The 18,269-nt window shown below is 35.0% G+C and overlaps 1 protein-coding gene across 1 annotated transcript in view; it reads left to right on the top strand.

Moving 5' to 3' along the window:
• The window catches only part of LOC148940712 (ectopic P granules protein 5 homolog), a 61,300-nt gene that overhangs the window by 10,029 nt on the left and 33,002 nt on the right, over positions 1-18,269 (top strand). The window contains exons 5-9 of the mRNA XM_089104752.1: positions 1,703-1,942; positions 4,157-4,340; positions 7,562-7,780; positions 9,818-9,978; positions 16,338-16,517. Of these exons, the coding sequence (XP_088960878.1) occupies positions 1,703-1,942; positions 4,157-4,340; positions 7,562-7,780; positions 9,818-9,978; positions 16,338-16,517 (984 nt within the window). The remainder of the gene's footprint in view (positions 1-1,702; positions 1,943-4,156; positions 4,341-7,561; positions 7,781-9,817; positions 9,979-16,337; positions 16,518-18,269) is intronic.

Genomic DNA, 18,269 nt, shown 5'->3' with positions numbered 1-18,269 from the left:
GAACGAAGACGAAAGAGGAAACAACTTCTCCTTTCGTTTCACCACAAATTATTGTTAAGTATCTGAACGGTTTAAGGCTTTAGCCGTTCAGTAGGCTGAGTAGACACAGCTTCAGGCTACAGAATTTTCATAGAACTCCGTGATTCCTTCAGGCGTGTAGAAATCACACGCAATTCTCGTAATTGATTCTACTGTGCATCGCACTTTCCTTGCACGTGAGATAAAACTTGACACGATTCATTTCATTTCTCGCTTGCCGCTGGCTTGCACGAAATTGTGAGTATCCAGAAAAATACTATACGAGTTATATATTAACATCAATATTTAGATGGTGCTGCTAAACTCCCTGACTTTACCAAGCTTAATCAGCAACTGAGATTGGCTCTGCGTTCAATAATCTTATTGCAATTGGTCTTTGAAATTTTAAGCGTCTAATACTCAATTCCAATAAATTATTTTATTATTGCGCTTCTTCAGGGCTCAATAAGTCGCAGATAGGAATATTTATCTATTACTATAAAATAACAATATCTTCAGTTACTTTCAGAGGTTCTGTGTGCTTGCAAGATTTTTTTAATTGGTTTTAAAGAAGAAAAAAAATATTTTGATGTTTAAACGGTGCTCCGTAGGGCATAATAATTTCGCTTATTCAACAAGTTGCTGTAATTAATTGAAATAAGCTATGTTCAACGCGAGGTAGATGGGGAGAGATATGAGCGAGGCCACAGCATCCAGTGGAATGTATCCAGTAAGATATATGTTTTCAGGTCTTTTATTCAATGATTTAGCGCTGACATCAGCACTATAAAAGAAGCCTCTATTTAGAGGGCGAAATAAAAATGAATTAAGTCGAAGTATTTTTGTTGGCAAACCTTCCCCTAAACCTAAAGCGTAAATTTAGGAAGTGCAAATTTTCAACAAAAGCTTTTTATCCACCTTAATAGACAGAATTTATTGTTGATGAATAGAGTTTGCTTCACACTGATGATTTACATCCATATTGCCACCAAATGAGGGTTGGCATAGGATGAGGCAGTATTCTGATGTCCTGAGATAGATATAGATATTATCAGCTCTAGTAAATATTTACTTGATTTTTTTTTTTTCACTTACTTATCCTGATGATGTCATTCTCTGAGAGAGAAATCATGAAATTTATTCATACAAGTAAAGTGTCTTTCAAGGCGTATCCAGGGGGGGGGGGTACCCGGTTTCACCCCCCCCCCCCTCGAAATGTTTGTTTGACTCGTAAAAACGTAACGAAAATGGACATAAACAAATTTTGTATGCGTTATGTATGCGTTTTATATAACCCCCCCCCCCTAAAAAAATATAAACCCCCCCCCCCCCCGAACAAAAATTCTGGATGCGCTTCTGGTGTCTTTCTTAGTGTTAAAATTTATTTAAGTGACCTGTTTGTCACAATGTACTTGTAGCAGCCTTGGTTGTTTAAAATTGTTGAACCTTTTTTTGCCTTTCTTTGTTCTCCTGTTTTCATGAAAATTAATATTAAGCTCTGGCCTTCAAGAACTTGTAAACCAGCTATACTCTTCCCTTTTTGTTCAATTGTTTTCTAGTATTTAAGTTTTGAAATTAGTTGTTCAATTTATTTGAAATTGTGGTAGATTGGAAAATAAACTCAAATTACTCTTAAGCGGGGTTTTAATGTTCAAAAATTAATATAAGAAATTTCTTTTTAAAGGTGATGCGTCGACACTTCCGTCAACTGGCTTCCTATAAGCTTTCAAGGAATTTAGTGCCATCATTGTGCCATCTCGTTCAAGCAAGTTCAACACAATCCATATCCAACGTAATTTGGTTTGACCTCATAAATGTGTTGTCCAATGGAATTATCTCTTTAAAAGAAGGGACGAATTTGCCCAATGTAAGGAGTGATGTTGAAAAACTTGTGTCTCAGCCAAATTTAATCGATCGCGTCGAGGTAAATTTTTTTTTTTTTTTTTTTTTTTTTTTTGTGTTGGGTTTGTATTAATGTCAATTATCTGAGGTCAAATTTTGAAGGCTTCAGGACTCAATCTGTTAAAAATAATTGTTGGATTATTTAATTTTTTATTTTTCCTTTGTCACTGTTTCTTTTTAATTTTATTCTGTTGTTTTATTTTCTATGTATTCAATCAGTATGTCCTTTGTGATCAGTCACATTACTCTTCCATTGCCTAGGCAACCTGGGAGATATCGCGGTGATAACTTGGGCCCTATAAACAAAGTTTAAGTGATACCATTCATAAGAAACGGATATACCCCCCCCCCCCCCCCTTCTCTGCCCATAATGCTTGAAACTGTGTGTTCTTATGGAGAAGGGGAAAGTGAAACAATCTTATGAAAAAAAAATTGTAATATCAAAGGTCCTTTCCAAAAAAAAAATCTCTGGTCGCCCTCTAAAGCTTTTTTGTACTCATAATAATCATAATTTCTTTATAATCCTTTCATTGGAGTTAAAAATTAATGAAGTTGAACTTTTATTACTGTTCTGTGAAATGCATGGAGTGTAACTATAGTCTTTTATTTCCTCTCCCATACAAAAACATTTGGATGGTGGAAGAAAGTAGCATCTTCGGCGGTTTTTTGAAAGTGGTGGCTGGTATGGGTGGGATTTTAATGGCCGACTATATACGTTTGAGGGCCTGTGAGTCCAATCCCAATCTCCCATCCCCCCTGAAATTGAAATATATCTCCAGTATTTTCTTTCAGTTCGACTTTTTTTAAGTTACCCCTCTCCTAACCATCACCCCCACTAAAAAACAGATCGTATGTAATTACCTAATCGTAATTGGTGTTCATGGGATTGATTTTGCTGTTCAAGTGGCTAGTGTAGAGAACTTAGTAAACATTTATCTTCTGTATCTTCTCTGCTTTTTTTTTTTTTTTTTTTTTTTTTTTTTTTTTTTGTCTAAAATCAGTAGGAGTTTTCGTACCCCTAAACAATTGCAAGCTTCTCTCCAGAGAAGCCTCCTTTTTTCTCTCTTCTTTAGAACAAAGCCCTTTTCACGATGGGAGTAATCTTATCTAATAAAGAACAGTTGCATTTTCATTGACATAATAAAGAATTATTGGAATCAGCGAGGAAGTATGTTAAACTAACTAAAACGAATTATGAACTCATTTGTATCAGTGTTTGCCTTGCACCTTAGGTTCTCCAGAGCCTCCAGAGGTGCCCAGAGCGTCCAAGAAGTGTCCTTACTCGTCTCTGACATTGTGGCTACGACATTGCCTTCCTATCCCGGTTGTAAAAACATTAAAATGCCGTAGGTTTTGCAGCGGAAACCTTCGGGCAACCAAAAAAATGTTGTATCGAAAAATGTTCTTACGTACTCGCTCGTTATCTCCTGCGATCTAATAAGTCGAAAGCTTCATCAAAAATTTTTAAGACAATGTTGAGTTTCTTGCGCCATTCTAAACTCTCCTCTATGAACATTCGGAGGGTAATTATTAAGTGTGTGTAAAAGCGATTTTAATGGGACCCATGCTACTCATCACGAAGGTATTCTTCTAGATGACGTTGCATTTGAACCAGTATAATGTCAAACAGGAGATTGCCAGCAATAAAATGTCGGGTTAGTTGTTGCATATCGTGTTTCCTTTTTCTTTAACAGCTTTACGAGGGTATTGTAGCAGTAGTCTATGAGTCCATTAGCTATTGACCAGATGAATAGGAGGAAGTTTTTCCAATTGGTTATGCACGCAACAAATGAGCATTTTAGCATTTCCGCCTTATTGCGATTTTTCCTAGAAATCTGCCATTCTTCAGCTACTTAACTGCCTTCAGAATTTTGTCTTTGGTTTGTGGCTCTATTGTATTATCAAATGAGAGGCGGGCTCTTCAGAGTTTGCAATTGACTAGTCCGAGGCTCGTCTGTCCAGGAGTTTGTCGAAGAAATTAATATAAGAAATTTCTTTTTAAAGGTGATGCGTCGACACTTCCGTCAACACTTCCGACACATATCTCTTTCTCCTATTCAGACCCTGTCATCAACACGCCAATGCTTAAGTATCCTTTTATTTTGTGAAATGATTGAAAATACAGAAATAAATGATCTCATTCAAATCTTAATAATACCACCATTAGCTATTTTTGTTGGATTGTACTTGGGGCTATCTTGTTCTACTTTGCTTAAATATACCTTTCTTCTTATAGGCGCTTGAAGCTATTGAGATCCTGGTTAGACACTTTGGTAACGAACGTCAAAATCATGGACTCTATGGATTATATCCCCGGTATCGTCCTTACATCCAAGAAATAAGTATCGTTTTGCACCTGATTGGTCGCTGTGTTTGCGTTTCAACAATTAATATTAATCGATCAACCTCTCCCGGCATAAGTAAGTAGTTTATGCATGGGCGCCCATAAGCTGAATTCCAGGGGGGGGCAAACTTCGTCTAATTGCTACTTTTAATGCTATATAATAGAAATCTCAGAACAAAAATATAAAAATAAGGCAGCATCATTCAGCTAGTGGGGGGCTCTTGCCCCCCCCCCCCTGGCTGTTTATGGAGTTTATGTATTAGTAAGCAGTTATGCATAGCCGATTATCAGACAATTAGAGCCAATTTTAAGGGAACCTGCACATCTTCTGAATAACTATTTTGCTACTTGCAAAATAACAGAACATAATGACTGTTTTTTCCTGCTGTCACAATGACTGTGACATTGTGGCAATGTCACAACATAACTCGTGATAGCAACACAAAACGCCTGGTGTCAACTAGGTAGTGCAAAGGTGTGTCAGTTATCTAGATATATTTATTTACCTCAAGGATCTCCCACCCCTCCCCTCTCGCCTCTTGACTCACAATCTCTGGAGGGGAGTGGTAGTAACCTAGTAAATCAACTATTGTATGAATTATATGCTAAAATCTATTGTATTAAATGGGAGAAAAACCTGAGTCAGGATATTTTTCAATTATGGATACCATAGTTATCATGGTAGTAGAATATATGCATGTTACAAGAAATGACACGCCAAATATAAAAATCAGAAGTAAAATATCTGATTAGTAACAAGGAGATTTTTGTGAAATGTAGCGAGAATCAAGCTTAACTAAGCTCCCGTTGATTTGCCGTTGATTAACCTAGGCTGTTATTGATCTTCTTACATGTTCAATTCTTTGTTTTTTCTTCTTCTTTTTTCAACCCTCGTCATATTCCGAATCGTGAAGTGCAAAGATTTGAAATTAAATCTTTTTGCAAGTGTTTGACATGGTGCATTTAACGAATATAGGGCAATTGCAAAGGAAAGCATTCAATGAACTGGGTAAAGTAATTATTCTGTTCAGTGATTAACGTTAAAAATGTTGTCTAAACCAATAAAAATGTACACTACAAAATACTAGTCGTTTTCAGTAAAGATACAGTCTTTAGATGACTTAAATGCGTGGTTAAGGGAACTCTTAATTGCGGTAATTCCCTTTCGTGTTGAGTTTGACTTGATTTTTTCTATTTGTTTTAGGTTTTCATTTTTTCATCCGTAGTAATTTATGCTATTTTTAATCTTGACGGAGTCGTCAATTTTAATCCCTTTTCTTTTTGGGTTCTACATTATTTCATTCATTTTAATTTTTGATTAATTTTTCATTAATTAAAATTAAATTTTTTATTTTAAGATTTATTTATTCCATGACTTTATTTTTATCGCTCTTTACTTTTCTTTGCCACTTTTTTTCAAAAACGCTTTCTAAAATCAACTCCTATTGGCTATTTAACATAGTTCGTTACGGTTTAATTGAAGTAAACTATTAAAGTTTTTTGGGTTATTCTCCTTAAGAACTAAAATAATGGATTGTAGTTTAAATTTCAGAGAAAGTTTGAGTATTCAATGAAACGGCTATATCAATTGCAGCTTGTGTTATTGTTTTTTAATGATTTTATTGCTATACAATTTTGGGTTGGTGAGGAAGGCCATTTTCAATTATATGCAGCGGAACTTTGCGGAATTTTTCATCTTCTATTTTACAGAAACCATCCTGTTCTCTATACTGTAGACGTCATCGAATATAAACATATCTTAAACCATCATTTGATTTAAAGAATCATCTCATATTCTATTTCGTTGTAGGTAGTAGTGTCTGCACGTTGTAAGTAGTTGTAAGTGGTAAGTAATAATTGTAAGTAGTAGCACCTGTCTACATGTGCTTTAAGTTACAAGCCGATCAGCGTGAAAAAGATGAACTTGAACCATTATTCTGAAAATTACAAATCAATCGGGAATAACAGTTTTTCGTTCCATTTTCGGTCACGGTAAATCGATAAAACCCATCTGTCCTCCTAGGCACCTTTAACCCAGTCTATATCCACAGTAAGTTGCAAACCTGCTAGAGACGAAAAAATGGGTGCTCTATCGGCCACCACGAATCGATACAATCATTTTCCTGGCTTCGTTGAGATAAGAGAACAACATTTTTATTCTAATTGAGGTCCCTCGTCTCTATTTACATGCCCTATACGTTTCAAGCCAATCAGAGAAGAAACAATCCTTTCAGATATTCTTGTATCACGGATTGATAAAATCCCGTTTTTCAAAGTTTTTCTTCTTCATTGACTTGGCCAAAGTACCCTTAGTCCAATCTTCATGCCACTAAATTGTTTTTCCAGTTTTTTTTTTTTTTTTTTTTTTTTTTTTTTTTTTTTTTTTTTTTTTTTTAGAGTCTCCTTGACCGAAGGACTTAGAAAATACAAGTTTCAGGCTGCTCAAAGAAAAAAAAACACCCCTTTTCTAGCCGGTAAAAAATTATTTTGGCCCTCTCATCCACTCGCCCAAGCTTAAAATTCATCGTTTTTGATAGTCTGGATACACATAATGTCTTTTGATTTACCTTGCTACTTCTTGGTGCTACTAGGTCTCATAGTGCGAACAATTCTAGTTGGATCCTCTCCTTACCCTACCCCTTCCTAATAAAAAAAGACTCCCTGAAATTTTCAACTCGAGCCCTCCCCGTGTCATACTGTTCCTGAGCTATTACAGATGTGCTAATTGATTACCTGGGTACGCATATACTACGAGTATTTCAATTTACCTCGCTACTTCCCCGCGAATAGATTGTAAGTTCCACTTGGGTCTGTAGTATAACAGTTTTAAGTAGATCGGGAATAAGTTTCATTTAGCCCTCCTCCCTCACTCCCCCTTTAATTTAAAATTGAATGTCTGAGGTCCTCTTCCCCTTCCCTCACCCCCGCCCAATAGTCTTTTAAAGTTTCAACTCAATTTTTCCATGCCATTCCCGAGATATTGCAGAAGCGCCAAAGTTCCGTTTGGGCTTATAGAGTGAAAATTTTTACGCCGACTGGAAACAAGAGATATCTGAGATGTACTCAGGTATGTATTTGATGTACTCCGGTACGCGGGCAGTTTTGAGAGTATATCCTTAAGAAACTCTTTGAAATCTTGGCCAAGCGAATGAACAATCCCTAATAGTTTCAAGGTGATCGGACAATCAAGACCAAACATGCCCACCTTTTCTGCTAGACACAATTTGTGAACTATTTGTAATTGTTCTACCAGTCACTGAATTTCTTACAAAAATGGTAAGTTTTTTATGCTTTCAGTTGTTGATAAACTCTGGCCATTGATGCGTGATCTATATGCGCCTTGGATTTGTACATACTCGGTGAATTTCGATCGCCAGGTTTACTCCTCTTGGATCCAGCAGCTTTCAGAGGATAGACTCCGCCTTCTTCCATGGATATCCACAGATGCTGGCCTAGCAGTAAATTTGATGACAGGCCTTCTTGACATTATTACATACTTGAGTGATGTATTGCCAAGTAAGAAAAAGCTACTTTTATTACGGAATTTTGGTCATTTTTCTTCTCTTTTTTGCAACATATTGTTATTATTTTTTTTTAATCAGTGAATTTACTGTAAAGTTCAAAGCTAAAGTTCAAAATTTAATGGATATAAAACAATAGAATAAATGGTTACGAAGATCAGATACATATTTAAGATAAAACTATCGGTAATGATATCTCAAAGGTCATGATTGTACTGCTAAGGGAGAACAATTAGACTTTCAAGGAAAGATAAGAGATAGAAACCTATTAAGAAATTGGTTATCACAGGTTCTTAAAGTGCACAATTTGCTTTTTCAAGAAAAAAAATAAAACAATGAAATAAACAAAACGAAGAAGAAAATTGTTTTATTCTATAGATTGGCAGAGCAATTGAGTTGGAACTGGCTTTCAGACTTGTGGGAATAATAGTTGAAGTTCAAATATTTTGTTTCATCCGGAAGCCTTTATAAACAGGAAAAAAGGGTAAGAAAAAAAAACTAGTTTAAACAAATTAATACATACATGGAAAAATGAAAAAAAAAAAACACAAACGCTATGCGAAAAACAAAAATAATACCGAATGAAACTCATATTTTATCAACTATAGTTGTAGTTTTTAAATCACCCTACCCCGTCGTTTGGGCATGGATTATCGCATTGGACTTTTTTTTTATTTAAACAACAACTATAGTTTATGAAACGTGAGTTCCTTTCGTTTTTCTATTTTTTTTATTTGAACTGGGTTTTTCTAATTATTATGTATGTTTTACTTTGCTTAAGCTAGTTTCTTCTCCTAATTTTTTCCTCTTGATAAAGAATTCCGGGTATGAAATCGAAATAACCAAATTCTGCAATTAATTGTATTTATTTTCACAGCGTTCACCGTCTTAAAAGTTTACATGTTTTCAATATTTTCGTTTCATTTTAGTTGTAACTTGAAAGATAGTGTTGCCTTACAATTATTTGAGTCTAGGTTGGACGGTCAGGGTCCGAGGGAAAAAAAAACTTTTAATCTAATGGCATGCTACTGTCCTACTCTTGCTTTATTAGGTCCGTAGTATTTAGTCTTGAAGAGGCCATGCACTAGTGTTACCCAAGGCCATGCACTAGTGTTATCCAAGGCAATGCACTAGTGTTACCCAAGGTCATACACTGACAGGAGTGTTACCCTAAGAGGAGTTCAATAGAACTTATGCTTTGAGGCACCAATTAGGGTGGGGGGAGGGCCTCGTCCACTAAATTTCAAAATATCCCTTTTGCTTATTTTCATTGGTACGTATGTACTATCTGTAACACACGCGCCATATTATATAGGAAAGATCCTTAAGAAAGTAGTCAAACGGGTTTCTTTCAATAGACAATTGGGTTGGAAACCGTGGTTTGTCTTTGCGTTTACAATATTTAAACTATTCGTTTTTCGGAGTTTAGGGGGGGAAAAGGTACCTAGAATTTGAATTTTTATTTTTGGGCTTTGAAGTGCATTTCTTATAAAATTTAGACATGAACCAGTTCTTCTGTGAACTAAAAAAAAAAGTAATTCGTTGTCTTAAGTATTAGTGGTTGGACTGAAAGAAGATCCCTTAAGCAAGTGTATTCTCTAGAATTGAGGATGGATATCCAAAATGACAAATAAATTTTATGACATTGAATACCAAATTATCTTTAGAATCCTATTTGAATAAATCCATCCTAAAATATCCTTCAAACTAGGACATTTTACAAATATCTTGCCATTTTGAGAAAATTCTAGAAAAAGAGTTCTGAATGCTCTAGAATGTTTTTGGAAAGAGAAAATTCTAGACATTTTTGCAACGGATGATTGGTACGTTAAGTTAAAACCATAAATCACTCTTTTTTTCAAATTTCCTCATCTTTTATTTTATCGATCTAGTTAATATTTCTCTGAGTAATTCTTGTAACAAAATTCCTTTCGAAATTAGTTTATGTTGACGAAGATATAGTGTATATTTTTTATTAATCTAGACTTTTTGTAAATATTAATTTAGCTTGTTAATTTGCATTTTATTTCAGATGATCAAGGAATAATGTCTTACTTGTTCCTATTTTACGTTGAGAACGTCTGTCATCCAGGTGTTCGTAGCCATATTTCAGAAGTTTATCATAGCGGACTCTTGACGTTACCTTGGGACAAGTTTTATCCAACAGTAGACGATTTGGAACTTATGGTACAGGTAGTTATATGTGTAAGCCTGCTGGCTTTGCTTTTAAACCCTTTTTGTGTTGAAATGCGTGACCTGCTACGCTAAATCTATTACTAATAATGTCATTTATAAACTGCTTAACAAGTGTGCTTAAGCAACTTTTTTTTTTCGTTTTGCTTTTCACTAATGATGACCTATCGGTAGTTGATTTCCAATTTCAGGGATGTGTCCCTTTAAAATTATGCAGTTTAAATGACAATTTCTTTGTATTATTTATTGAATTACAAAGATTTGTGGAATTATTTGATATAGATCTCTCCTACAATGTAGGTGATGTATCAGTGTAAATTACAGCTTTCAGCTATTCATTTGCTGTGTCCTCGTGATTTTTCTTATATCATCCGGGACACTGCTTGTGCGGTGTTGTCTATACAATGATCACTGGATAAACCGCAAAATTAAAGACTGTTGGTCAGTGCACACAGATCGACAAGGAAGTGAAAAAAAATGGGAAAATGGAAGGAAAGACACTGGCCTTTCTTTTTTGCAAATAATTACAATAGGTTTAGAGTCCATTCTTAGCGAACAAAAATATATCATATTCATGTTACTTTTTGAACTTGGTTGCCAGTTAAATCTAATTTTCTCGTAAAGATGTTTTCTTGATGTTCATGAATGCCAAAACCTCAAGAACAATGACACATATGTTGTTTATCGGGACGAGGTATATATGAGTTAAAAATAACAGCATGTGCTTCGATCGAAAAGTTTTTACCTGGATTTGTCTTTTATAGATCTTATTTATGTATTTCTAAATCCTCGAGAGATCGCATGTAATTTAACAGATTACATGTTTTTGTAATATTTTGTTTTAATGCATGTCAAAGATCGTTGTACTCAGAGCATCGTTTAAATTATAGCGGTTGCGTCGGCTAAAGGGTCAAAAGCATCGATTCTGCAAAGACGTTTTATGCAAATAATACGGAGCTACATAATAATTTTTGAGACTCTTCAGATGAAGCCCTCATATCGACATTTCTGTATCAAACCTGATCCTGAACCCTTGGGATAGAAGAAACATCACGACAAGAGTCTCTAAATCTCTTTATTTGTTCACTAAGAAGGAACACACTGCCCCCTTTTTTACGATTTGACAGATGACGTTGATAAATCTTTAATTGGTCTAGTATGATATAACGGTTCAAGCCAAAAGGTTACTGCTTAGTGTCTTCTAACTCTTCAGGCGGTATAAACACTACCTCTTGAACAACTATCAACAATCTATCAATGTGTGTGGCCTATGTAATTGGTTTTCTTCAAAATTCGTCCAAAAGAAAATTGGTAAATTATTTTACCGACTAATTTACTTTTAAATCTAGAAACTGAGTAATTTAGGAAGTACCGGCAGAAGGAGTTTAGTCCCAAAAAGCCTATAAAATCTGATTTTATTTATGTATTAAATAAAAAAATCAAGTTTTTTCAATTGAAAGTAATAAAGTTTTTTAATAATTATAAAAAAAAGCTTCATATTGTTCTAGTTAAACGAACCTTATGTTTTAGGTGTTGTTCTTAAAAAACTGGTACAAAATTCGAACTTTAGCGTAAAAAGCGGGGTGTTGAGGATGGGGAAACCCCCCTCATACAAGTAATAATTTCCGTTCGTTTTAAGTTTTAATGGTGCTCCTTACTTTCAGTTGAAAAAAACTTGTTTTCTTTTTTATTTAATTTCTGATCGTTTTTTAATAATACCAGGAAATCTGGCTCCATCTCCACGGATATATTCTCTAGACAATTCAATCCTGGTGAAAATTTACTGCGAACAATTACCCTTAACATCTCCACGCGTAAAATTGAGGCGGCAAAGAGAAAGCAAGACATAAGAAGAATTTCGTATAGGAATTCTGGCAAAGTCCCCAAGTGTGGAATTTATCCTGAAAAATTCACCCCCTGGGAACTTCCCTCCCGTGAAAAAATTCTCCCCGTGGAAAATCCCCCCAGCCGAAAATTCGTCCCCCCACCCAAATGAAGCATGCATACTTCCGAATAACAAATACTATACGGAAACAATGGACAAATTTTATTTTTCCCAAGGGGCTGTGGGGGTCGTGTTATCTCCAAAGGCATAGTTACTTGGCCTTTCAACTATGCTGAACAAAATGGCTATCTCAAAATTTTGATCAGACGAGAAAAAAAAGGTATGGGAGGGGGCCTAGCTGCCCTTCAATCTTTTTGGCCACTTAAAAAGGGCATTATAACTTTTAATTTTCGTTTGAATGAGTCCTCTCCCGATATTCTAGGACCATTTGGTCGATAAGGTAACCCCTGGGGGAAACAAAAACAAATAAACGCGCACCTGTGATTTTTCTTCTGGCAAAAAATAAAAAATTCCACATTTTTGCAGATAGGAGCTTGAAATCTCTACAGTAAGGTTCTTTGATACGCTGAATCTGATGGTGTGATTCTGATTCATTCATTAACATTCTATGACTTTTAGGGGGTGTTTTCTCTTTTTTGAAAATCAGGCAAATTTTCTCAGGCTCGTAGCCTTTGATAGGTAAAACTAAACTATAGAAACTTATATATTTGGAATCAGCATAATAAGCCAATTCTTTTGATATATCTATTGGTATCAAAATTCCATTTTTTAGAGTTTTGGTTACTACTGAGTCGGGACGCTCCTTACTTACAGTTCATTACCACAAACTGTTTGATTCTATACGACTACTGCGTACATGCCTTATTCGGACGAATAATTTACCATTTGAAGCCTTTTAACCGCTGAATGGCTTGGCGGTTGTCATTTTCTAGCCTTCCATGCAGCAAAAACGGAGATTAACAGTGTTTTAGTTGCCACTTGATAACCTCAGGGTAAAATCTTGAGCTCCGGCGAAAACCCAACTTATGAAGAAAGTATGGTATTTAATGTGTTTTTTGTCCTCTTCTTCTTCTATACATAGCTCTTTCGAAGGGTAATCCTTTAGTAGCGTAGTGGAGAGTAGTAAATATGATTCAGTGCACTTGGATTTCAACTATACAATTACAATTTCCTCAACAAGTTTTTCTTATGCTGGGACACTTCGTGTTTTCATGTAGGCTTTGTAATTGTGTTGTTCTGTCTTTTGGTTCTCATTTCCTTGTCTTTAACCTTTTAATGATGAAATTAGCCATTTGTATGGCTAAATTTAGAAGTGGTTCTGCTTTGTCCTGCTATACTGCGTTAATGCCGATTTAGTCTGTCCCATTGCAGTGTTGTTTTAAATTTGTTGCTTTTTACTGTCTGTCTGGTTCTAAAGAAAGATCTTTTAACGACTTAGCCAGGTTGAAATTACAAAATTATTTTTCTATGATTGTTGAATAATAATTTTTGGTTACTATGGGCCGTGGCTCGTTCCTTACTAGACTGCAGCTACCGCCGCAACCACGATACACACACACATATAAATAAATATATATATATATATATATATATATATATATATATATATATATATATATATATATATATATATATATATATATATATATATATATATATATATATATATATATATATATATATATATATATATATATATATATATATATATATATATATATATATATATATATATATATATAATATATATTTATAGTGTATGTGGTTTATATATTTGTGGAAGAGAAAGCGCTTTCAGTGGATCCGTTTTCTTCAGATGTCAAGCAGCGTAAAGTGTTATTCAACCTTTGGTCGGCCTCGCCGACGAAAGTGTTGCGGGAGCGTCACTTTCGTTTTGTTTTTTTCACCATCACCTAAACGCTGCGGTTCAACCCCTCAAAATCTTTAAAAGGGTATGTCCCAAGAAGGCTTTCTTCTTCATTGGATAAATCAGCAATGACAATTCAAGTAGAATGTCGGTTAGCCTTAGTAAATAAGTGTGAATAAGTAATTATCAAAACACCCTATATAATAATGTAAAGAAACTGCAACTGCCGCTATAAAAAAAAGAAATATTGTTTTTTTTTTTTTTTTTAGTGAGGGACAAAATATTAACAATACATAAATTTCAACTTTTACTACTACTACTGCTAACAACTTACTGCCTGAGGCCAACACAGCTACACACGCTCCTCCTCCATCCCAATCTATTCAAAACCTTTCTTTTTACACCCTCCAAGGAAGTTCTTATTTCCTTTAAATCTTTTCTTATGACGTCCTCCCACCCCAGACGAGAACAACCTGCTTTCCGTCTAGCCCTAGACGGTTGTCCGAAAAGGAAACTCTTCGGCAATCTGTCATCCTTCATCCGCGCAATGCGCCCTAGCCATCTGAACCTTTCTTTCATTACAGCCCTAGAAAGCGGGATTGAACCACATTTTTTGTACAGCTTACTGTTTGAAATACGGTCAGTCAGCCGGGTACCCAGAACAGTTCGTAGGCAATTTCTCTGGAAAACAACTAGCAAATCTTCATCTGCTTTTCAGAGTGCCCATGCTTCAGAGCCATATTTGATCACTGTCATCACTGTAGCTTCTAATATTCTATTCTTGGTTTGCAGACTTATCTTCCTATTCTTCCAAATTGTTTTTAAATGTGAAAAAATACCCTGAGCCTTGGCTATTCTACTTTTAACATCTTCACTGCTCCTACCGCCTTTGCTAATAATACTACCAAGGTAAGTGAAGCTGCCCACCTGACTATTCTTTTTGTTACCCAACGTCACCTTTTCATCTTCAACCCTGCTTAACTCCTGATATAATAAAAAAACCAGCTGCTAACCTCATTTCATACCATTTCCGCAGCAGTGTTATTCTCGTACATAGCACTAATCACTTTAATGTATTTGTCTGATATACCATACAAGGATAAGACCTTTGCTAAAGCTCTTCCATCGACAGAATCGAATGCTTGCTCATAATCTATAAAACGGCGGACCAAAGATATTTGACAACTCATGCACTTCTCAATTATTAACCTAAGAGTGAAAATTTGGTCGACACATCCTCTACCTTTTTCTGAAACCGCACTGTTCTTCTCTTAAAATTTTGTCTACAGCATCTCTCAGTCTAAAAAAGTAGCATATTACTAAGTAATTTGCTACCTACAGAGACCAAACTAATGCATCAATAATTGTCACACTCACTCTTATCACCTTTTTTATACAGTGGTTTAATTAAGGTTTTGCTAAAATTGTTAGGTACTTCCCTTTTTCAAAAATCATATTCATAATCTTCAGTAACTTATTTCCAACCTCAGAGCCTTATATTTAAGAAACTCATATACCTCACTATCAGCACCAGGAGCCTTATTATTTTTTAATCCATTTAGTACTGTCGCTAATTCTTCCTCACAAAACGAATCTTCCTTCACATCCAAGGTATCACAAACTTTTCATTTTCTTCTATATCTTTTCCTGCAACTCTATCTCGGCTTAGCACATTCTCAAAATGTTCTGTCTATCTCTCTTTAACTCTTTCCTGATCACTAAATGTGGTCCGGTTCCTATCTTTAACTGGGACAAGTCCAGATTGACTTCTCCCTCTCAATTTATTAACATGCCAGAACAATATTTTACTATTATGCCGTCTAGCTGTATCTTCCAGATCTTCGACAGTTTTATCCATGGCCTCCACTTCACACCTCCTTAGTTCATATTTTAATGCTATCTTCACTTTCTTTAAATTCCCTTTTTTCATATTATCTATCACTCAGATAATTCTTACACAAGCCCCTTCTTCTCTCTATTAAACATAAAGCATTTTCACTAATATTCCTTGCTGCAGTCCTAACTTTCTTCCCCAAGATACCATCAGAAACTTCTCAAATTGTTTTTCTGAAATTATTCCAACCATCTTCCACATTGTCAAATTTTAAACTCTTAAGATTAGTAATCAACTGTTTCTGTAAAGTTTCTCTCAAATTCTCATCCTGGAGTCTACCAACATCATAACTTCTCGGGAGATAGTTACCCTTCCGAAATTTCAGCTCCAAATTAACCCTAGATACTACTAGATGGTGATCTTTACTTTTAACATCAATAACAGCACTCCTATATACCCTGGTATCTTGTATTGATCCTGCCAGTTTTCAGTTTACTATAACATAATTAATAAGGTTTGCTGTCTTACTATCATGTGAATACCGTGTTAACTTATGGACCACTGTTCATTTCTTATATTACGCGTGTCATCTTTTTTCTTACTGCTGGAAAAACGTTCCGGCTGAGGTTAGCCATGGAAAGACAGTTAGTTTTAAACTTTTTACAGGAATTTTCAAATATTTTACGCAAAGAAATAAAAAGGTAAGAACAGTTACATATCATTTAGCAGTTGATAGAAACCAAATTTCTACCTTTTTTTTTTTTTTTTTTTTTTTTTTTTTTTTTTTTTTTTTTTTACTTCATCTTTTTTAGGTATCTAACATCAAAATTCCCGAAACAAACAGCTTCTTTGGGACTCTGTTAGTTCTTATCAACTGGGAACAATTTTCGTCAGATATTTTTTGCAGTAGAAATATGGAGTTGTATAGTCGATGTCTTGGTCTCCTGCTGAAGTTGGTTGCACGTCTTTCAAACGAGAATACTCTCAGACAGGTATTTAGATTAACTAACCCTCGTATCACGGAATTAAGTATTACTTATACTTATAGTCTTCAAGGCTATTTCTACATTTTATATTATTAATTAGCCTCTTCAGAGCAAAATTCGTGGCACAAGTAATGACAACGATAACCTGCCAATCTTGGCGATCATCTTTTCTTAAGTGTAAGATTATTGAAACTCATTTAAGAGGAACTTAAATATAAATTAAGGGAATTGTTACTGCTAGGAGAGCATTTGATACCTAAGATGTTCAGCATATGAACTTTTCAATACTTAATTCGTACCAAAAAGCTACCTGATGAGAGTTAACATAGTGAATAAGTTTGTGGCGAATTGTTTTCGTCGCCTCAAAATTGACAGGAATGATTGCGCAGTAAACCTCCCCAGAGAAAGAGTAAGGGGGGAAGATGCCGTGTCTTCTGCTCGTCGACTGTAGTTTCTTCCATTTCTACTCATATTTTTCCCGATAGTATCTTCCCACTTATGCTCCCTTTTGAAATATGTAGCAACTCGCCTGTTCTAAAAACATCATACTTTTATCAACTTCGATAAGATTTTAGCGCAGTTCATGGCTGTAATCAGATCTATTTGTTTTCAGGTTTTTTTTTCTGTGTTTTTTTTTGTTCTATCTATCCCTTCTGATTATTTTTCTGCTTTCTTCCTTTATGCCACCTCAAAAATGTGTTTTAATTTCTTTCTATATTTATGGTAGTATTTAACGGAAAAAAAGTTAAACTTAATGTTTATTATGGAGGTCCGTCGAGTGGGACACAAAACTAAAATTAAGCATATATAGATTTCTGAAAAATATGTGGAGGGAGGGTTGTCTTTTTTTGCTAACGCTCTGGAATGAGTCGTTTCTGAGTTTTAAGTTTTTTGATATTACGCTCCATTCATTGCGAAAAGATTAAAGTTTCGTTTTGATGCAATCTATCTGTCTATTGATCTTAGTCCAGGTGCCAAGACCTAAAAGTGTGACACCTCTATGACACATCTGTTTCACGCAATCTGATAGCAGTTTCTAGTCATATCGAACGCGCTGATTACGATTATACCCGGGAATAGGTACCTCCGAGGGGTTATTAACCCTTAAAAATGACCTGAAATATTAAATAGTACTATCTAGCGAATTTCACTTGCAACCCATTAAATTTTGGTCCTTTTAGCTGCAGCTCAACCTAAAGAAGCAAAAAAGTAAGCAAGTTAGTGATAAAAAAAAACTGTTATCGCCTGAATGCTATTTTTATTCGATAAATTGAATAAAGTGTCACAATTAGTTTATTGAGAAATTGTTTATAATCGTTATACTGTTTAATTATTTTTAACCCAAAAATGAACATTAGCAACTGAACAGGAACAGTCCTGGTCAAGGAAAAAAATAAAACAGAGTATAAATTCAAAAATACTTATTTGAAATAACAGGTTCTGGGCCAAGTCAACAATACATATATTCTCTTCTTCGCTCACATCATAGAGTGTACACAGGCCATTTGGGGGCTCATCAGTGCTGTTAATTAGGAATGCTAGTGGCATACTCAAAGGTGACTGGCATATCTTCTCTTGTTCTGTGATATGCTATGGTATCTTTGATTTCAGATTTCAGCTGCTTCATGAAGCTTGAATTTGATCACTTTGGTGAAAAACCTGAGAGCCAAGCCATGGCTAGTTAGAATAAAGCCAAAACAGATAGTCTTTGCAAGAGGGAAAGCTGGAATAACTTTTCAGAGTTGGTTAACAATGACT

The sequence above is a fragment of the Artemia sp. Qi Xiang Cuo genome, chromosome 19 (genome assembly GCF_049724085.1).
Source record: "Artemia sp. Qi Xiang Cuo chromosome 19, ASM4972408v1, whole genome shotgun sequence".
In the NCBI taxonomy this organism is placed as follows: Eukaryota; Metazoa; Arthropoda; class Branchiopoda; order Anostraca; family Artemiidae; genus Artemia; species Artemia sp. Qi Xiang Cuo.
This window is presented reverse-complemented; position numbering and strand designations above follow the sequence as displayed.